Source organism: Lytechinus pictus, chromosome 3, assembly GCF_037042905.1.
Source record: "Lytechinus pictus isolate F3 Inbred chromosome 3, Lp3.0, whole genome shotgun sequence".
Lineage (NCBI taxonomy): Eukaryota > Metazoa > Echinodermata > Echinoidea > Temnopleuroida > Toxopneustidae > Lytechinus > Lytechinus pictus.
This window is the reverse complement of record NC_087247.1, coordinates 74,840,074-74,859,625: the sequence shown is the minus strand read 5'-3', so window position 1 is coordinate 74,859,625 and position 19,552 is coordinate 74,840,074. Positions and strand designations below refer to the sequence as shown.

Below are 19,552 nucleotides of genomic sequence, written 5' to 3'. Positions count from 1 at the left end.
TGATCCACATCTTAATCATTTATTGGTATAAAAATTACATGCAGGTCAGCCTGGGGTAAGTTAAAATCACTCTCATAGTTCACTATAAGTAGAAATATTCACATGTATTCAGCGGAGTTTGTGCAAAGCAAGCTATCACTATTCGCTAGTGATTCTACAATGCTCATCCCAGTCTGGTATTAGCCGCATCACTTGCAGAAGAATGTTGATTCACAAAAATGAAAAATGTCATCAGCTTAGAACCAACAGACAGGGAAACCTGGTTAAAACCCGAGCTAATCGGCTTATGAGGGTTATTTTCAAAATTTCAGAGTATAAAGCTTGTCTTACATGATATTTTAGGCAGTCACGCACGATAAAAAGAACTATATAATCACAGTCATCATTTCACTAGACACTATAGCCCTTCTTCCTAAATCCCTCATACACCATATGTACTTTTGTGTAAACATTTCTAATCTTGTTTTCCATTTTATTCCATCATCTAATCGTTAATAATGTTTGTGATGATATTCAAAGAAATATCCATTGCATAATATTTCTTCCATAGGCCTATTCTACTTCTGAATAAAGTAAAAATCTTCAAAATAACCATGCTTCCAGGGCAAAATATAAGGTCTTCTTTTGGGAGAGTACGTAGGTTTCACCGTGACACAACTCAGAAACACAATGTCACCGCGTGACTTCACATGAACGGGAGCGTTGTGGCCCAGTGGATTAGTCTTCTGACTTTGAAACAGAGGGTCGTGGGTTTGAATACCAGCCATGGCGTAATTTCCTTCAGCAAGAAATTTATCCACACTGTGCTGCACTCAACCCAGGTGAGGTGAATTGGTACCCGGTAGGAAGAAATTCCTTGAATGCTTTGAGCGCCTAGCCAGCCCAGCTAAAGCCGGGGTAATAATAATAGCAGGGCCCGCTGGGAGAGCAGTTTTCAGAACTGAAGTGGCTTCCCTGGGTAAATATACATGGGCCCTTTCTCTGTGAGTGAAATTGCGTTTCCAGCTCTCAGATTTGGGCGGCGTTTCATTGGTTAAATTTGGTATTTTCTTTTTTGTTTTGTTCCCTTGATGGAGTTAGATGTTATTCTAGGGGTTGAAATCTTTCTATTGAAATTTGTGATCGTCTTAATATGTTTACTTGCAAGTAATGGGTCCTATATTAGAATTTAACAATTCCATTGATAAGATCTACTTGTTAACATAATCTAAAGTTTCTTGTGGGCTTGATATTTTAACCAATCTTTTTAATTTTTTTTTTTATCAATCGGAGTTGCTCTTCCATCAATTTAGTTCTATTTGGAGGTCAAAGGTCACATTGCTAGTATGGCTGGTTACCAAGCACATGGAGAATGTAATACTATTTTTTGTCTTCTCTGTAGGTAACCCGTATCAATGTACCTTATTGGCAGGAGAAGGAAACAGGAGTGATGAGCAAAGTACCCAATCTCATTTTTCAGCTACAGAATGATAAACATGTATATGCACTACAAGAATTAGAATATCCAGGCTTAACAAAGGTGACTGATTTTTCTTTTTATTTCTCTAACAATATTGATATTTGCATAGTCTGTATTTTGATTATTGTGATACTATCTCACAGATGTCATGGAAACTTTCATTAATTATATTTAAATGTCCATTGTAGAATGAATTGATGTCTTTCTTCATTCAGTATTTAGTTTCATCTTTTATGAGGAGTCAGTACAATGTTGGTGCTCATTGCTTAATGTACTAACAAAGAAATTAGATTCAAGTTGTATCATTCTCAAATGAAATGAAAGATGAAAGATGGCATTTTAATACCCACCTTTCAGAGAGAACTAAAGTGGGATGATTTCTCATGAGTTAACAGAAATAATCAACACTAACTGAAAACTTTGGATGAAATGGAAATTTCATACATGTAGATATCTTGCTGTATAACTTGGCATATGAAGCTCAGGTCATTCCTATCTGACCTCAAGGATTGCCATAATGAGTGATTTAGATAATTTGATTTGGAATCCTGCGCCAGTTGATTTGTATCTTGGTATAGCGCCATCTGCGTCAGTTATGCGGCTACACGTTCGTCCGACTCTTGACTTGATTACCGTTAAATAAAGTATAGATCACAACTACAAAGTTGCTTCCGATTCCTCTATATTGTCGTGGTGGCCGCTTATGGGATTCACTCACGCCTGAATTTTTTCTTATTCCACATTTGAAGGACTTTGCTGAGAAGGAAAACAGCCGGTTGCACCGTAAAAGTAAGTTTACCGTGAACGAGTAGTTGGTTAGATGTAGCCGAAATTAGAGTCGGTCCCACAGCCTTACAATGGCGTGCAGTATGCCTAAAGTACCAAAGCAATGGTGCTTGGGTAAAGTCGAATCAATTACATCCTTTGAAGGATGGAGACAGAATCTTTTGTACACCTTGAATCTTGATCCTAACTTTGCTTTCTTCCTTTCTGAGTCGGTAACATGGGGTAAGAAAACAAAAGCTAACCCCACAAGGGGTTTCATTGATGACAATCCCTCTGTTCCTTCAGAGTTGCGCAAAACTGCTCAACAGAAACTTGAGAAAGCGAACCTACTTGATCTTATGCTCGGTCAGATTGCTAATTTTTGTCCCGTCATCGCTAGAAATTCTATTGTTCGCAATTCCACTTCTTTGAATGACATTTGGGCCACTATTAGACTTCACTATGGCTTCCAGGCAACAGGTGCCCATTTTTTGGATTTTTGCGAGATAAAGCTGGAATCTGATGAGCGACCAGAAGATTTATATCAGAGATTACTTGCCTTTGTCAAGGACAATTTGTTGACGGCTGGTGGTGGTATTACCCATCACGGTGATCCCATCCTGGATGATGAAGAACTTTCGCCTACAATTGAGAATTTCATTGTTCTGCAGTGGCTTCGCCTTTTGCACCCTGACCTTCCCCAGGTGGTGAAGCAGAGGTACGGCACAGAACTCCGTTCACGCACACTTGCATCCCTCAAACCTGAAATTTCTCAGGCCCTTACTAGTCTTTTGGAGTCAGTTGAATGTTCCAGGGCAATGCGTACAGCGGCTTTTCCGCCTCGCGGTCGTAGTCAGACTGCTCCCCGGCGTACTCAGTCTCGAACCCCAGCGAAGTTCCGTCCTAGGTCTTCCAAATCTTGTCCACTGTGCGTTCAGGCTGGCCGTCCTAGTGACCATTTTTTGAGTGTCTGTCCCTACCTTCCAGACTCCGATCGGCAGTACATGGCAAAGGCCAGGCAGGTTGCCAAGATTTTTGATGATGGAGGTTCTGATGATTTCGACTTTGATGTTGACCCCCAGGAGTCATGTGACGAGGCTTGTTTGTCACCAGACCCTGGCCGTGGAGGTACCTCTTCCACACTGCGTGTCCAAGTTCGCCAGTCTCCTTATTTCGATGCATTTTATAATCATCATGCTGTTCGTATCACCCTCGACAGCGGTGCTACTGGGAACATGATGCGTGCTTCTACGGCCCGAGTATTAGGTTGTAACGTGTCCTCCACCACCCAGTCAGCTCATCAGGCTGATGGGTCCTCTCCGCTGCAGGTTTGTGGTGAAACTCGTTTCACCGTTTGTCGTGGCAGTCATGAGTTCCACTTTGAAGGATTGGTCATTGAGAACCTTGATGTTGACGTTTTGGCTGGTACTCCATTTATGGAAAGGAATGATGTGGCCATCAGGCCAGCAAGGAGGGAGATTTCCTTGGCTGATGGTACTGTGTTTAGTTACGGTTCCTGTAGTAAGCCTAAGGCTGGTCATGCAGTGCGTCGCGCATTTGTCCTTCGTGCCCCTTCTCAAACTACCACCATTTGGCCAGGTGAATTCCTTGAGTTTTCCCTACCTCCTGAGTTTTCTGCTGATGAGACACTTGTCTTGGAGCCTCGCTCGGATTCCCCTACTACACCAATGATCACAGAATTCTTTCCGGCTCCAGGTGTTGTCTCGAGTGTTGCTGGTAGGATCCGCATCCCAAATCTCTCTCGCGGTCCTTGTGTTATCCGTCGCAATGAACATCTTTGTCAGGTTTGTCCAGTGGTTGTCTCAGATGGCAGTCAGGTTGCGCAAATTCCTCCTAGTCAGACTGCCCTTCCCTCTGTGGTGCAGGGAGGGCCGACCTTATCACAGCCTTCTCAGTCTGTTATTGTGGATCCTGATAATATCCTCCCCCCAAAGGCAAGGGGAGATTTTCAGTCTCTTCATGCAGAACATGATTGTGTGTTTAGCCCTTCATTCAAGGGTTACAATGGTGCATCTGGTCCATTCAAGGCCGTTGTGAACATGGGTCCTGTGCAGCCCCCACAACGCAAGGGTCGCCTTCCCTTGTATTCCCAGGAGAAGCTTGTTGAATTGCAGGGAAAGTTTGATGACCTTGAGAAACTTGGCGTCTTTGCACGCCCTGAGGATATTGGTGTTACGGTTGAATATGTCAACCCGTCGTTTCTTGTGAAGAAGCCAAATGGCGGCTCTCGTCTTGTCACAGCCTTTGCTGATGTTGGGCGCTACTCTAAGCCACAGCCCTCAGTTTTGCCTGATGTTGATTCCACTCTGAGAAAGATAGGTCAGTGGAAGTACATTATTGCATCTGACCTTGCAAGTGCCTTTTATCAAATACCTCTCTCTCGTGATTCGATGAAGTATTGTGGTGTTGCTACCCCTTTCCGCGGCATTAGAGTTTACACCCGTTGTGCTATGGGTATGCCGGGATCAGAGACGGCATTGGAGGAGTTGATGTGTCGAGTGCTGGGAGATCTATTGTTTGAAGGTGTTGTTGTCAAACTTGCAGACGACTTGTACTGTGGTGCTGACACCTGGCAGGCCCTTTTGCATAACTGGTCCAGGGTGTTACATGCACTAGCCTCCAATGGTCTTCACCTTTCTCCATCTAAGACTACCGTCTGTCCAAAAACCACCACTATTTTAGGGTGTGTTTGGTCTGAAGGGAACCTCAAAGCAAGTCCTCATAGGATAACAACTTTGTCAACGTGCTCATGCCCTTCAACCGTGAAGGGAATGCGGTCTTTCATTGGAGCCTATAAGATGCTTGCTCGCGTTCTCCCGAATTGCGCATCCTATCTGGGCCCCCTGGATGAATCGATTGCAGGTATGAAATCTCAAGACCGCATCTGCTGGACAGATGAGCTTCATGATGCCTTCAACAAAGCCCAGTCCGGCATCAAGTCTACTCGTACGGTTACTCTACCCCGGCCATCTGATCAGCTATGGATTGTCACTGATGGATCCGTGAAGAACCATGGTCTCGGTGCTACCATGTACGTCACAAGAGACCGGACGCCTTTCGTCGCAGGTTTCTTCAGCGCGAAGCTCCGTGGTCGTCAAATCACATGGTTACCTTGTGAAGTAGAAGCACTGTCCATTGCTGCTGCCACCAAGCATTTCAGCCCGTACATCATCCAGTCTCACCACCCTGTCTGCATTCTTACTGACAGCAAACCTTGTGTTCAGGCTTATGAGAAATTGTGTCGTGGTGAGTTTTCTGCCAGTCCACGGGTTTCTACCTTTTTGGCAACCATTAGCAGATACCAGGTTTCCTTACGTCACCTGGCGGGCTCCGCTAATGTCCCATCTGACTTCGCGAGTAGGAATGCTCCCCCATGCCATGATGTTCGATGCCAGATCTGTACTTTCATTTCACGGATGGAAGACTCTGTTGTCCATCTTACGTCTGTTGCTGACATCCTCTCAGGGAAGATACGCCTCCCTTTCACATCTCGTCACGCGTGGGGTAAGATTCAGTCTGATTGTCCGGCCCTCCGCCGTGCCCATGCCCACCTTACTCAGGGTACTCGCCCATCGAAGAAGTTGACAGGTATCCGTGATGTGAAGCGATATCTCCAGGTTGCCACCATCGCCCGTGATGGCTTACTGGTCGTCCGCCGGGATCATGCATTCTTGCCACAGCAGGAGTGTATCGTCATTCCTCGCAATGTGCTACAGGGGATTCTCACTGCCCTACATCTTCAACATGGTCACCCCACATCACACCAACTCAAGCAGGTTGTCTCACGGTATTTCTATGCCCTGGATCTTGATGCAGCAATTCAACAGGTGACTGTCGGTTGTCACAGCTGTCTTTCCCTCCAGAATGTTCCTCGTGTTGCTACTCCCCAGTCTACAGGTGACCCTCCATGTGTCATTGGGGTGTCTTTTGCTGCGGATGTCATCAAGCGTTCCCGCCAACTCGTTTTCATCCTCAGGGAGAGTGTCACTTCTTATACTGTAAGCGCTTTGATTCCAGATGAACGCAAGGAGACTCTCCGCACAGCCCTCCTTCAGCTATGCGCACCTCTCAGGCCACTTGATGGCCCTCCATCTGTCGTCCGCACTGACCCTGCGCCAGGATTTTCTGCTCTCCAACACGATGAGTCTTTGCGCAGTCAGGGCATCACTTTGCGCAGTCAGGGCATCACTTTGGAGATTGGCCGTGCCAAGAACATCAACAAGAATCCTGTCGCTGAGAAGGCTGTCCGTGAGCTGGAAGATGAGCTGCTTCGTGTTGATCCCCGTGGTGGTCCTGTTACTCCACTTGCGCTTGCTCTGGCTACCGCACGTCTTAACAGCCGTATCCGTGGCGTTGGTCTTTCTGCTCGTGAGCTTTGGACCCAGCGTGACCAATTCACAAGTGAACAGATTCCGTTGCGTGACATGGACGTTATTACCAATCAACATGAGAAACGGCTCTCCAACCATGGCCCCAGTATGGAATCGAAGGCACCCAAACGCCTATCTTCGATGGGAGAGTCTCTTGTTCACGTTGGTGACCTTGTCTACCTGCGCGCGGACCGGACTAAGACCCAGGCCAGACCTCGCTACCTTGTCTGCAGTGTCGACAACGATTGGTGCAACACTCGCAAGTTTGTTGAGAGCCAACTACGTTCTACGTCATACCGTGTCCGGCGCTCGGATTGCTTGAAGGTCCCCCCAGGGATTCCTACCTCGCATCCTTCTCGACCGAGGGTTTCTGATGACGACGACGACCACCGTGATGAGGAGTTAACCAGTCCCACTCCAGCGGATGACTCACAATGCTTGCCTAATGCCTCTGACGTTACTGATGTGCCGGGTGTCCCTTGCCCCCCTCCTGACCCCCCTGATATTCCTCACGAACTTTCTCACCCTGATGTTAGTCCTTCCCTTTCACTTTCACAGATCCCCCAGGGCCTTTTGACGTCACTGCCCCCAATAATGGCCGGCGGTATCCCTTACGCCGTCGTGTCCCCCCTTCGTATTTTAGCGACTACGTTTGTGATCGACTTTGGCCTGCATTTATGCCCCCCCCCCCCCATTGCCTGTGCCTTGTCCAGCTTGCCCTTTACTGATGGACTCTCGCTGATGGACACTGTTTTTTCATGTATATCTTTTGTTTTTTTAATGCATTTTCGTACGCTTTACCTTTATGAGTGTATCTATGTGTGCTAATGGGTTCCTTAATGCGTCTAGTTTTTTTTCGGCGAACAAACAGACAAAAACAACAAGCCAGCTCGATTTAAATGTTTTGATTCTAATTTGATAGTTTATTGCTTTCAGGATCCACACCTTACCAAACGAATACCTCTTCTTACTCCAGCTAGTTCGCCTTTTACCAATTGCTGCGCATTTTTGCGCTTGTGATAAATTATGCTGCGCATTTAATTTTTTTGGTTATTATTTTGGGTTTTGTTTGAAGTCCCATTAGTGGGTATGTCTTCGCGTTAATGTTTGCGCATTTGCTTTGCAGTTGTTTGCGAGTTTACACCTTTATAATATGACAATACTTTTACAAAGCTTTTCGCTTTGGATCTTTACAAAATTCTTTTCATTTACATAAGGAAAAAGTGATTACGCCAGTTGATTTGTATCTTGGTATAGCGCCATCTGCGTCAGTTATGCGGCTACACGTTCGTCCGACTCTTGACTTGATTACGGTTAAATAAAGTATTGATCACAACTACAAAGTTGCTTCCGATTCCTCTTTATTGTCGCTGGTTATTATTAACACTAACAGTCTTAAAGGGGAATCCAACCCAAATAAAAACTTGTTTGTATAAGGAAAAGAAAAATCAGACAAGTTTATAGGTGAAAGTTTGAACAATATTGGACAAACAACAAGAAAGTTATGAATTTTTTAAAGTTGTAAATATTGGTAATCACTATACCCATGGAGACTTAAAATTGGCCGCATATGGGATGTCATAGTGATGTAAGGCAAGGACTACTCTTCCATGTACTCCAATACATTTTATGGCTAAAATGTCATTTTTCCCAAAAGTTTTATTGCAAATTATATTTTTCTTTCATGAGGACATAAAACAATATACTTCCTGGGTTATATTTAGATTACTGCACCAGGGGAATGGGTACTTAGGAGAAAACCACAAATCCCTGATAACAATACATGGCCTATGGGAAAGTTGTCCTTGCCCCTTGTCATAATTTACTTACCTAGTTGCCAATTTGAAATCTACATAGTATTAGTGACCTCAATTTTAAAGCAGCTATAACTTTCTTATTGCTTGTACGATTTCTTTCAAACTTTCACTATTCTGTTTAATTTATTTTTCTCCTTCCCAACACAACATTTTATGGCCAAGGCTGAATTCCCCTTTAATGGAAAACTCATTAAGATTTTTCACATTTATGCACATTCCAATATAGACGAAACCAAGATATTATTCTGGAGACTTCAGAGATTAGTTATTTTCCCCCTTTGGAGACTTGACAGCAGTGTTTAATGTGTACTCTTCACTTATAGAAACCTAAAAAGGCATCTCTCTTTTTTTACTTGCAGAGATAAGTTCTTCTGGCTCTTAACTGTTATCTATTGTATCATTTGTACAGCTTCCATATCATGGTGGTGCTGATGTAGTTGACCCAGATTACAGAGATACTGTACACAATGAAGCAGTTGGACGGAAAAGTGATATTGAACTTCTGAAAAGGTTTATTGCAAAACACTTCCCCCTATTGTTGAGTGAGCCAACTGTTATCGAAACCTGCATGTACACGGTATGGATATATAGTCAATTTATTATTCTTGTGATATGTATTCCAATTATTAGGTAACCCTCACTTACCTGGGCTATATTGCAAGCGTTAATTCCTTGCCTTCCCCCCCCCCCCAGATCTCGACTTAAGATCGTGCTATTGCAACAAAAATTTGCACAAAGAGTAGAGAATGACAGAATCTATGCGATTGCATACACTGTAGGTAAATTGAACTAAATTTGTATATTTTTTATGAATTATGCTAATTTGTTCATTAAATCATACTTTTGCTCTAATTAATTACTGTATGGCAGGGTATATAGGAATCAGTGTACGGGCGGGCGGTCCGTTGCAAATCTTGGGCATCGAACTTCTTCGTCAGTTTTTAACCAATTCTCATGAAACTTGGCACACATATTGGTGTTGGGGAAAATTATGTTGCCATGGTAACAGGATATTATGGCAAAAATAAGGTAACTACTTCCTCAGTTTCTAACCAATTCTCATGAAATTTGGCACATTTAATGGTCTTGAGGTGAAGATGTGAAAGACATACATAATGTGTTTTTTTCCCGTCACACCTAGCGGATTACAATATCAGTTACACCATATGTTTATTTATATTTTTTCATATACATTTCTTTTTTGGATATATTTATATACATATCACTTATAGATACATATTTACTCTTACTTTGTTTAATGCTTTATCATATATACTTATATGTCTTTTGCACATTATCAGTTGTTCCCCATTCTTTTCCTTTTTTCCCCACTCTTATGCACCAGTTATTACCACCACTATTATGCCTTTCTTTGTAAATCAAGTTGCCATGGTAACAACATATTATACACCCCAAATTAAGTACAAATCTTACGCTTCATACTTCTTTATCAGTTTTCAATGAAATCCCATGTAATTTGGCTCACTCATTGGTTTTGAGGTAAAGATGTTCCAGATATATATTTTGTGTGTGTGTCGAAAATTGAGTTGCCATGGTAACGATATTGTATACCCCAAATTAGGTACAAATCTTGCGGTTTGTACTCAGGGACATTGATCCATTTTTCAGATTGGGGGGGGGAGCAAAATCATGAATCAACGTTCAAAAGGCGCTCAATCACACAAAACAAACTCACCCACACACACACATAGGCCTAAATTAATATATATATATGTATGACTCATGAGAAACAGACACACATCTCACCAACAAATTAATGCGAGCGAAGCCGGAGCTGAAATTTTTTAGTATACCGACCTGAAAACAGAAAAAAGGTACCTATTTAGGACTGTTTGTAGTAACTCATGAGGAGGATACATATATCACTACACAGATAATGCGAGTGCCGAAAGAGAGCTGAAATTTTCTTTATATTCTGACCTGAAAGCTTGATATTCTAAGCATTTTTGGTACCAATGATTAAGATGGGTCTCTAAAAGAACAATAGATGCGAGCACGAGCTGAAAATTTTGATATTTCGATCTGGAAAAAATGACAGTTTAATGACGTTTTTAATAAAGAACAAGATATATATCCAACAAAAGATTATTACAAATCAAAGTGCGGGTTCTGTTGAGGTTTCGAACTGAAAACGGGACATTCTATTCACCTCTTTAATCATGAAAAATATGGGTTTTTACCAAAGAAATAATCCGAGTGTGAAGCGCGAGCTGATAATTTTTTATATTCCAATCTGAAAAGCTGACATTTTGAGCACGAGTTTAATAAAGAACGAGTTGTGTATCTCAATCTCGCTTGCCGATTTTTGTGTAACATTACTACTTATTTTATTTTTGCACATCCAGAATTATTGGGGGAAAAACAATACGCTTGCCCCCCCCCCCAATATTTCCTTTGGTGGGGCAATCGCCCCCCCCCCCCCCCCCCGGAACGACGCCTCTGTTTGTACTTCTTCATCAGTTTTCACCCAATTCTTTTGAAATTTGGCTCACACATTGGTCTTGAGGTAAAGATTTACATGACATATTTCCATGTGTTGGAAATTTGGTTGCCATGGTAACAACAAACTATATTTAAAAAAATTTAACAAAAATCCAGTGGGTTGAACTACTTTATCTGTTTTAACCAATTCTCATATTTAGCTCAGGCATTCTTTGGGTCATACTAGGCAAGACATATTTTTTTTACATGCGTTGGAAACTTGCCATGGTAATGGCGTACAGGGGGGTATTAATCCCTTCAGTGATAGTTCTAGTTTAGTAAAGGTCATGTAAGGCTAATTGTTGGTGAAAATATTCTTTATAGTATTCCTAACAATTGTAAATGAAAAAGAATCAGGTACCAAAATCAATTTATTACTTGTTGATTTCTTTTTTTTTATCTTCTTTTTTATCTTCTTTTCAACAAAATTTGTCAGTGACTTTATTTCAGCCATGAGTAGAATCAAATTAAATGACTGCTGTCAATGAAAGTAAAAATAATCACTCATTTATGAAATTTAGCTGAAAAAACACTGTTAATGAAATCACCTTTTTGAGCTGTTTGGGCTATTTGAGCTTTCTGACATGCACTTACATAATGTTGCGTAATTTCTGAACAAAGTCAGCAAAAGGTGCAGTAAATAATATTGCGTGCAAATTAAGAAAAAAGCCACCCCAGGTTAGTTAAGGTTAATGTAAGGTCACTTTCAGGAAATGAATTTATAATAACCGAGATGGTGTATAAACAATCAATTTGCGCTGCTCCCCCCCCCCCCCTTGTACCATTCCTGAACCTGGATTTGAATTGATTTTATAATCATTAAAACAATTTGAAGATCATATTGATGAAGGATTTGTACTATAAATGTTTTGTTAACAGAAATAGATCTTCTAAAATTCAGATTGTTTTAATTCTTTTGATTTTATCTGTTTGCTATAATGGTAGTAATGGTGAATGATTATGTTGAATTAGCCCAAAGGTTATTTGGTGTCCATGTGTCAGCAGGATTGTGCGTGTCTTGTAATTATGAAATAATAATTATTCTTAATTAAACATAATTGTGGCAATATAATTCTGCATAGCAACCTGATAATATTGGTCTCTGTTTTTTTTCTATCAGGAGACTCCAGATAGTGAGCTGATAATGGACAGACATCCACTATATCATAACATTATGGTATGTTGTGGATGCTCAGGTAATTATCTTTGATAATATCTTTTTTACCAGAAGTTTTTTTTTAACTATTTGTCAAACAAGATTCAATGTATGAGAGAAAAGCAAAGTCAAGATAAAATACAGAAGCTTTATTTTTTAAAATCCTACAACAAAACAGAAATTATAATGATAATAATGAGTGGTAAGCAGGTTAGAAATACATATTTTCTGACTAGGAGAGAAATTGAATAAGTAATTTTTGCTTGATATTATTTCCAAACATTGACTTAGATTTTCACTTAAACTTACTTCCTACAGACCTTTTAATCTCAAACATATGGATTGGTATTTTTGTCTTGCCTGCATAGCATGGCGAGACTACAGGCACCGCTTTTTTTATGGCAGCGTCGTCAACATTGAAATCTTAACCTGATATTAGGGGAATTCACATGGAAATAGTTTTTTAAATGTCATCATAACTTAGAAGATATGTGGACCTAGTTCATGAAACTTGTACAGAAGGGTAATCAAGTATTACTAAACAACCTGCGTGAGTTTCACGTCACATGACCAAGGTCAAAGCTCATTTTGGGTCATTGAACTTTGGCCATGTTGGGGTTATTTGTTGAATTGCCATCATTACTTTGAAAGTTTATGTATCTATTTCATGAAACTTGGAAATAAGAGTAATCAAGTATCACTGAACATCATGTGTGCGTTTCAGGTAACAACCAAGGTCAAAGGTCATTTAGTGTCAATGATCTATGTTGGGGAAATCAGAACAGAACCTTAACCGTGGTTTATTTTTTGGAAATGTCAAAAGTTTAAAAGTATATAGTTCTAGTTCATAAAACTAAGACATCAGAGTAATCAAGTATCAGTGAACATCTTGTATGAGTTTCAGGTCGCATGACTAGTAGGTCAAAGGTCATTTTAGGTCAATAAAGTGGCCATATTGGGGGTAATGGTTGAATTAATACATAAGATTAATAGTAATACATGAGATTTTGTATAGCACACTTTCCATCTTGATTAGGTGCTCAAGGCGCTTCAGAGCAGAACAACAACAAAAGCTATTTATATTTAATACATGTCTGAACAATAAGTCAATGTCTATCAAAAAGCACTCTTAAACAGGTATGTTTTCAGTTTGCCCTTGAAGGTGGTCGCTGAAGTCTGGGTTTTCAAACTCTGTGAAAGAGAATTCCACAGGTTAGGCCCTGCATGAGCAAAGGCCCAATTCCCGCATGATTTCTTAGCTACTGGAATTTGTAAGAGATTTTATGGATATAGTTCATGAATTGTGGTCATAGGGGTAATCAAGTATCACTGATCATCTTGCAAAGTCTTAAGTCACATTATCAAGGTCATATGTCATTTAGGGTAAATGATAATAGTATTTTATCGTCATATCTAAGTTATATCTAAGAAATATAACATGGGACATGAAACAGCCATTACAAGAATTTACCATTAAAAAAATATACCCTTCAAGAAGTGGTGCAGAGTATTCACTTTTAATCATTGCATTCCATTGATAATAAACTAGCATTTCAAATTGATCTCCAAATCCTCAATATTCAAACCTATTAATTTAATGATTACCAGCAATGTTCATCATTTGTCGCTTGATTGCCAAACAATCATGCCCATTTGCAATGTGATTGTTCTTGATAACAAAAATTTGGATTATACTACACACGATACACAGTATGCAGAGGAAAGAGCTCTCTCTACTTAAACATGAGCTGGGGCACTATAAGTTAGATTCAATAACGGTATAGGTGGTGGTTGATTACAGTTTGATAGTTCCTTATTCTCAAGAATTGGTATTATATCAAGAATATAGATAGTTCAATGGCTGAAAATTGGGCAAATTTTATTAAAGATAAAAATATGATGCTTCGTCAGTGTATGTAATATAGTTCTATTCTGATGATTTCTTTGCATGGACAAGTAATGGTCTACCTTTTTTTATTCTTGTCTTCTATCAAACAGGCCATGGATTTAAGCTGGCACCTTCCATTGGTAAGATCTTATGTAGAATGGCTATGGGTAAGGAATCTCATATCAACATCACAGCATTAAGCTTCAAGAGATTCAAAAACTCATGTCTGACCAACAAAGCAAAGTTATAACTTCATCTTCTAAACAAGAACACAAGTATCTTGTCTCTGTAATGAATTATATTATGACATGTTCAATGTGAAACATGTCATATCAAACAGTTATTGATTTGTCTGCTCGTACAGAACTGAAGCTGTTAATATCTCTGATAAAGAAAACTTGAAATATCATGTAATATTGAAGTTATATGTTTGTTCAACCAAAGATACTACAAGGGAAGATCGGACAGTACATAGACCGTGTAATGAAATGATCGGGAAGAGTGCCCCACAGCGTTACATAACAACCTTTTTTTACCTTTGCAGATCGTGAGATGGTTGTGTACAAAACATATGAGAGAAATGGTGAAGAGTTGAAGGAATAGACGATTTTTACATTAAAAAAAAAAATCAATTTTTTCCCCCTTAAATTTGAGATGAATGTATTTTAGAAGTTTCTTGGTAATAAAACATGGAAAAATACCAATGCACCACCCTTGAGCCCTCTCCAAAGTCCCCTCTCATTTTCTCCATATGTTTTATACAAAGTCGCGTGCCGATATGCGAAGGTTTACTTACTCAACGCTGTTGGGCGCCCTTCCCAGGAGCATCTTCCCCTTGTAGTATCTTTGGTTCAACTTAACTTTGTCATTCTAATGTACTTTTCTAATCTGAAATGATGTGTAGAGTATATGCATTGATTAGTTAATGAGATATTTTGAGGCTTAGTTGTAGTATAAACTAATAGATATACAGATGTTTTCATACATTTTTACTCATTTACAAACCTATTTTCATGGTTTCACTGTTGGTTTCATATGCTGTAATGGCAACAGACAGAAGTGATCCCTTTGGGGATGTTGAACATGCAAGTTAGAAGTATAAAAATACATATCAAGTGTATTTTCAATGTGTACAGTACTGTAAATTGATAAATAAATCTTCATGAATTTGCTGTTATTGCCTTCGTGCAATTTTTCAAAAGAAATGGTGGCAACTAAACAAGTTACACCATATCATTTATTGAAAACATGTAATTCTTTGCTACCTGTATGTGAATAATTAGAATTGATGAATTATGCATCGTTTTAAGTTTGTTATGGTATCAAACATTATAGACCATGTGCAATTGGAAAGAATGGAATAAGATTGAAGAGGATGTAGCATATATGAGGGGGGGGGTCTTTTGTACTATGAAAATTATTTTCTGGATATTATGTTAAAATCTCTCACAAAATTAGAGTTTCATTTTATAAGGTCAATTTTTTGCTCACTTGCTCATGACTATTAAGGAATGTTCCCCAGTATGCCATGATCTGCCCCTCAAAAAAATTATTTTAAGTAGCTACTGTGGCAACTGGCAATGTTATATAATTCATTTCTCCACTGGTGATGGTAAATGACATCCATTCTGATTTTAATTATGATGATGATGATGGTGATGATGATGAATGATGAATGATGACTTATGAAAATGATGTTGTTAATGATATTGGCAATGGTGGTTGCATTGATAAAAATCATGATGACAAGTTTTTTTTATGTACCAATTGTATAAACACTGCCTTTGGAAAGTTTTAGACAAATACAGCAATGCAATTAATTCTCATAAATTTGTGCTGTTTTGTGCAGTTATGCAGTATGCTGTTATTTATGATATACATGTATAGTAGGATCTGCACAAGTCAAATATCTTGGAACCACAGGAATCTGACTTACACTTCCTAAATATGAACAATTCATGTTTTCCATTTTGTGTGTTTGTTTGAAAATTGATTTGACTTTAATAGACAATTATTTGAATTTTGGTTGGAATGTTGAGTTGTGCAGACACTTGTGTAAATATCTTTAGAACACATGGGGGGCAACCCCTCTGTTATAATCATAATTTAAGAAAAATTATGTTTATTCAACTTATAATGGAACATCAGACGGTACATATTTAGGTAAATCATGATACTTCAAAGACTTCCTTTCATTGGAATATCTAAAATTGATGATAGAAAATCAGTTTTGGACTTTCATTCTCAAGTTTCAAATACTTTTAATAGGTTTGGGGTAATCAAAGCTTGCTAGAAAATTGTAGGTGGTTGGATGCAAAAATTTGAAGAATTTCTTTAAAAGTCTTTAAAATGTTTGTTCTAATATTTGGAGAAAAAAAATATTCAGCATATGTGTGTTAGAAATGCTTTTGAAATATCTTTTCTAACTCACTTCAATTTTAGTTGTCGAAATTGAAAGATCATGTACATGTATGTTACAGTTTATATATAACATTTCTTTTGCCCTCATAGACTTATTTTTCATATAATCACTCAGTTTTCAAACATTTATTTTACTTTCTATTTGTAGCATTGCCAATATGAGGATGTTTGTTATATTGACCACCTGTTTAAATTGATATACCGTTATGTTTGTTTTGATTATTAGACATGAAACCTTATTACTCGAGGCTCAGTTTTATTTGCCCTTAATGAGTTTTCATAGGAGGAAAGAGTAACCAATGAAACTTATTATTTTTTAATAATTCTAAAAAGTTTGTATGAATATCAATTGTTTTATGCAATACATGTGTAATTGTAATATTCAACTGTATATTATCAAAGCAACATTTCCCAAGGGATTTTACATTTTGTAATTGTAGATGCCATTCTGTTTTCTGCTCTTTACATGTTATTCTTTAGTATCTTTTTTAAAGTATTATTTCATTATGCAAATTTTTGTTATAGAATTAAAATAAAGTAATTTTTAACAATCATATTTTCTAACTCTACCTGCTAAAGCATTTGATCTTCATGTACAAAAACAACTCATGAAAATATATGATATTGAAATTAATAAATGTTTGTTATCCTGCTTAAAGGATCTAGTTTCCATCTACTAGTAGTTGATTTACAACGATGTAGATATAGACAAGTTATAATGAAACATTCAATTTTTCTTGGATATAGATTAAGCCCTGTGTAGCTATATGATTATTGATAAAGCCAGTGTCCTCTAAAGGTATTGTTGCAGAGATGGTCCTAGTCCACCTCCTGGACTGTTGTTATTTGGTACGATACGACAACCAAACGCATAACACACTACATCCCCAGAACACGCATACACACACCCCCTTCGGGGAAAGTGAATCAGTGGGTTAGGCGAATCACTGGGTTAAGTGAATCAGTGGAGGGCGTGTGTGTTGGTTATGTGTGCGCGCGAGGTATCGGTACTGTCGATCCGGTAGGGTTTGGTTTGCCCAATCAATAAAAATCGTCCAGGACGTGGACTAAGATGGTCCAAGTGGAGATTTATTTTTCTTCAAATTTTTAAGGCATTCAACAAGAATTTTGAATTTTAAGAGTGTATCTAATTTGGTGACTTCTTTATACACACTAAGAAATATGGTGCAAGAAAGGTGCAACTGTGCTGGAAAAGATCGAGCATAGTTGCACCTTTCACTCGCCCTTGCCCAGGCCCGTGGCTGGGGGCAAGTTTGAACCTCTTGTATAGTCTAAGTTGCTGTCATGCTTTATCCTTTTAAACATGCTCGCAAAGTTCAACCTGCTTGGCAGTGAAAAAGGCCAGTTTTTTGTTTTCTTGTGTGTACCAGTATGCATCTTGTATTCAATTCAATTCATTTATGTCACTCGATAAAAATAACATATATACAGGTAAATAAGAAATACATAATGACAAGAACAAAACAAAGTAACTAAAATGATAATACAGTAAATAGTGTACAAAACAAGCTTCGAGTGTGGACTGGCATTAACGATCTGTTGGATCTTAGAAGTTCCAGCCCAGTAAAGAAAGAAAAAAGAAGGGATACAAAATAGAACATACAAAGACAAAAGAATACAAGGGAAAAACAAACATTAATAAAGTTAAAATGAAGTGTTTGCCTTTCTAGGAAAATGATAGAAAAAAAGGTAAAGGACTAGCGTATGTGGAGGGTCACAGAAAATCGACAGGTGAAATTAGTGAGAATAAGTGTAGGAGAAGGGCAAACACAGAAATTATAGTCGTGTTACAATTACTTAGTTGTTATTGGATGCGAACGTTGTTAACAGAATTTCTTTGTACTGACGTTGAAAACTATTAAGGGATAAACTATTTTTAAGTGTAGGGGCAAGAGAGTTCCATAATTTGGGACCTGAATACGTTATGGTTTTTTGAGTAAAAGTAGTACGGACAGAGGGCATGTGAAAACAAATTGTCTACGAGTTTGGTGAGAATGGGTAGTAGTATTGAGACAAAAATATCTGCTTATAGTGATTCAGGAATTATCTTTTTGTGACAAGAATACATAAATGATCCAAGGGATAGTTTATAAAGGTCAAATACACTCAGGACTTTTAATCTTTTAAAAAGGACACTATGTGGGCAATAAATGAAGTTTTACATATTATTCTTACTACTCTTGTCTGTAATTTAAATAACCTTAACATATTTAGGTTATTGTTGGCTGCGGTGGCCCATACAACATTACAATAAGTTAAATATGGATAAACCATTGCAGTCAGTCCGCAAGCCCTGAAAAAGTAGCTTCTTTTATCCAAGTGATATTCATGACTAGAGGGTTTTTGCATAGTTAATGAGCTTGGTGCGAACCAAAACACCTCTTTTTATTCGGCCATTGCTGCTCTAAATATTGACCAAATTTCATGTTTTTGGTATCTTTGTAAAGAAGAAGAATCATTCTTTCAGGTCATGTGTTTGGATTTTTAAAAGAATGTTGTAATATAGGAAAAACGTTTGATCTAAAACATGAAACAAAATATTGTTTTTCATGCAACAAAAGTTGTTGTTTTCACACTTAATTTCTGTTTGGGCACAAATGATTTTTAAATCATGATAAAGCTGAAGATCTAAGCTTTAATATGATATAATTTTAATAAGAAGATGTATTTTAGATGGGTCAGCAGCCAGCTTTTCATAGGCCAAGTACATTTTGCAGCTCAAAAACAAGAATACTGCGCTCTGATTGGTCATAGAGCCACACACCCACGCAAATTCCAATGTTCCCCACACTGGGCCTCTGCAAGGTCACACTCACCATGTGGTAATCTCTTCAAATTACCCGCGCCTGTTTGTTTTGAAAACAGTATTCAGCCAATCAGAACTCTGGATTTTATGTTACTCAGAAATTTCAGAAATCTCGTCTTGCATCTTGATGGATAAAGCTGGCTGCTGACCCATCTAAAAGATGCCACATATCAAGAGTGACATTGTAAGAAAGTATAGAGTTTGAGCTTTCTGATGATATAAATAATGTTGGTGCCTAAAACACAAAATGTTGCACAATTTGCAAGTGAAAACAGAGGAAGAAAATTCTGTTTAATGCATCTTTTCAGGTAAAAAATTCACTTATT

The 19,552-nt window shown here is 38.6% G+C and overlaps 1 protein-coding gene across 1 annotated transcript; it reads left to right on the top strand.

The window, feature by feature from the left end:
- The first annotated feature begins 550 nt into the window (after nucleotides 1-550).
- LOC129256092 (peroxisomal sarcosine oxidase-like) lies at nucleotides 551-17,538 on the top strand. Its single transcript, XM_064097719.1, has 5 exons — nucleotides 551-821; nucleotides 1,382-1,519; nucleotides 8,842-9,009; nucleotides 12,055-12,130; nucleotides 14,089-17,538. The coding sequence occupies exons 1-5, from the start codon at nucleotides 690-692 to the stop codon at nucleotides 14,226-14,228; spliced, it is 654 nt and encodes a 217-aa protein (XP_063953789.1). The 5' UTR covers nucleotides 551-689; the 3' UTR covers nucleotides 14,229-17,538.
- Nucleotides 17,539-19,552: the final 2,014 nt, after the last annotated feature.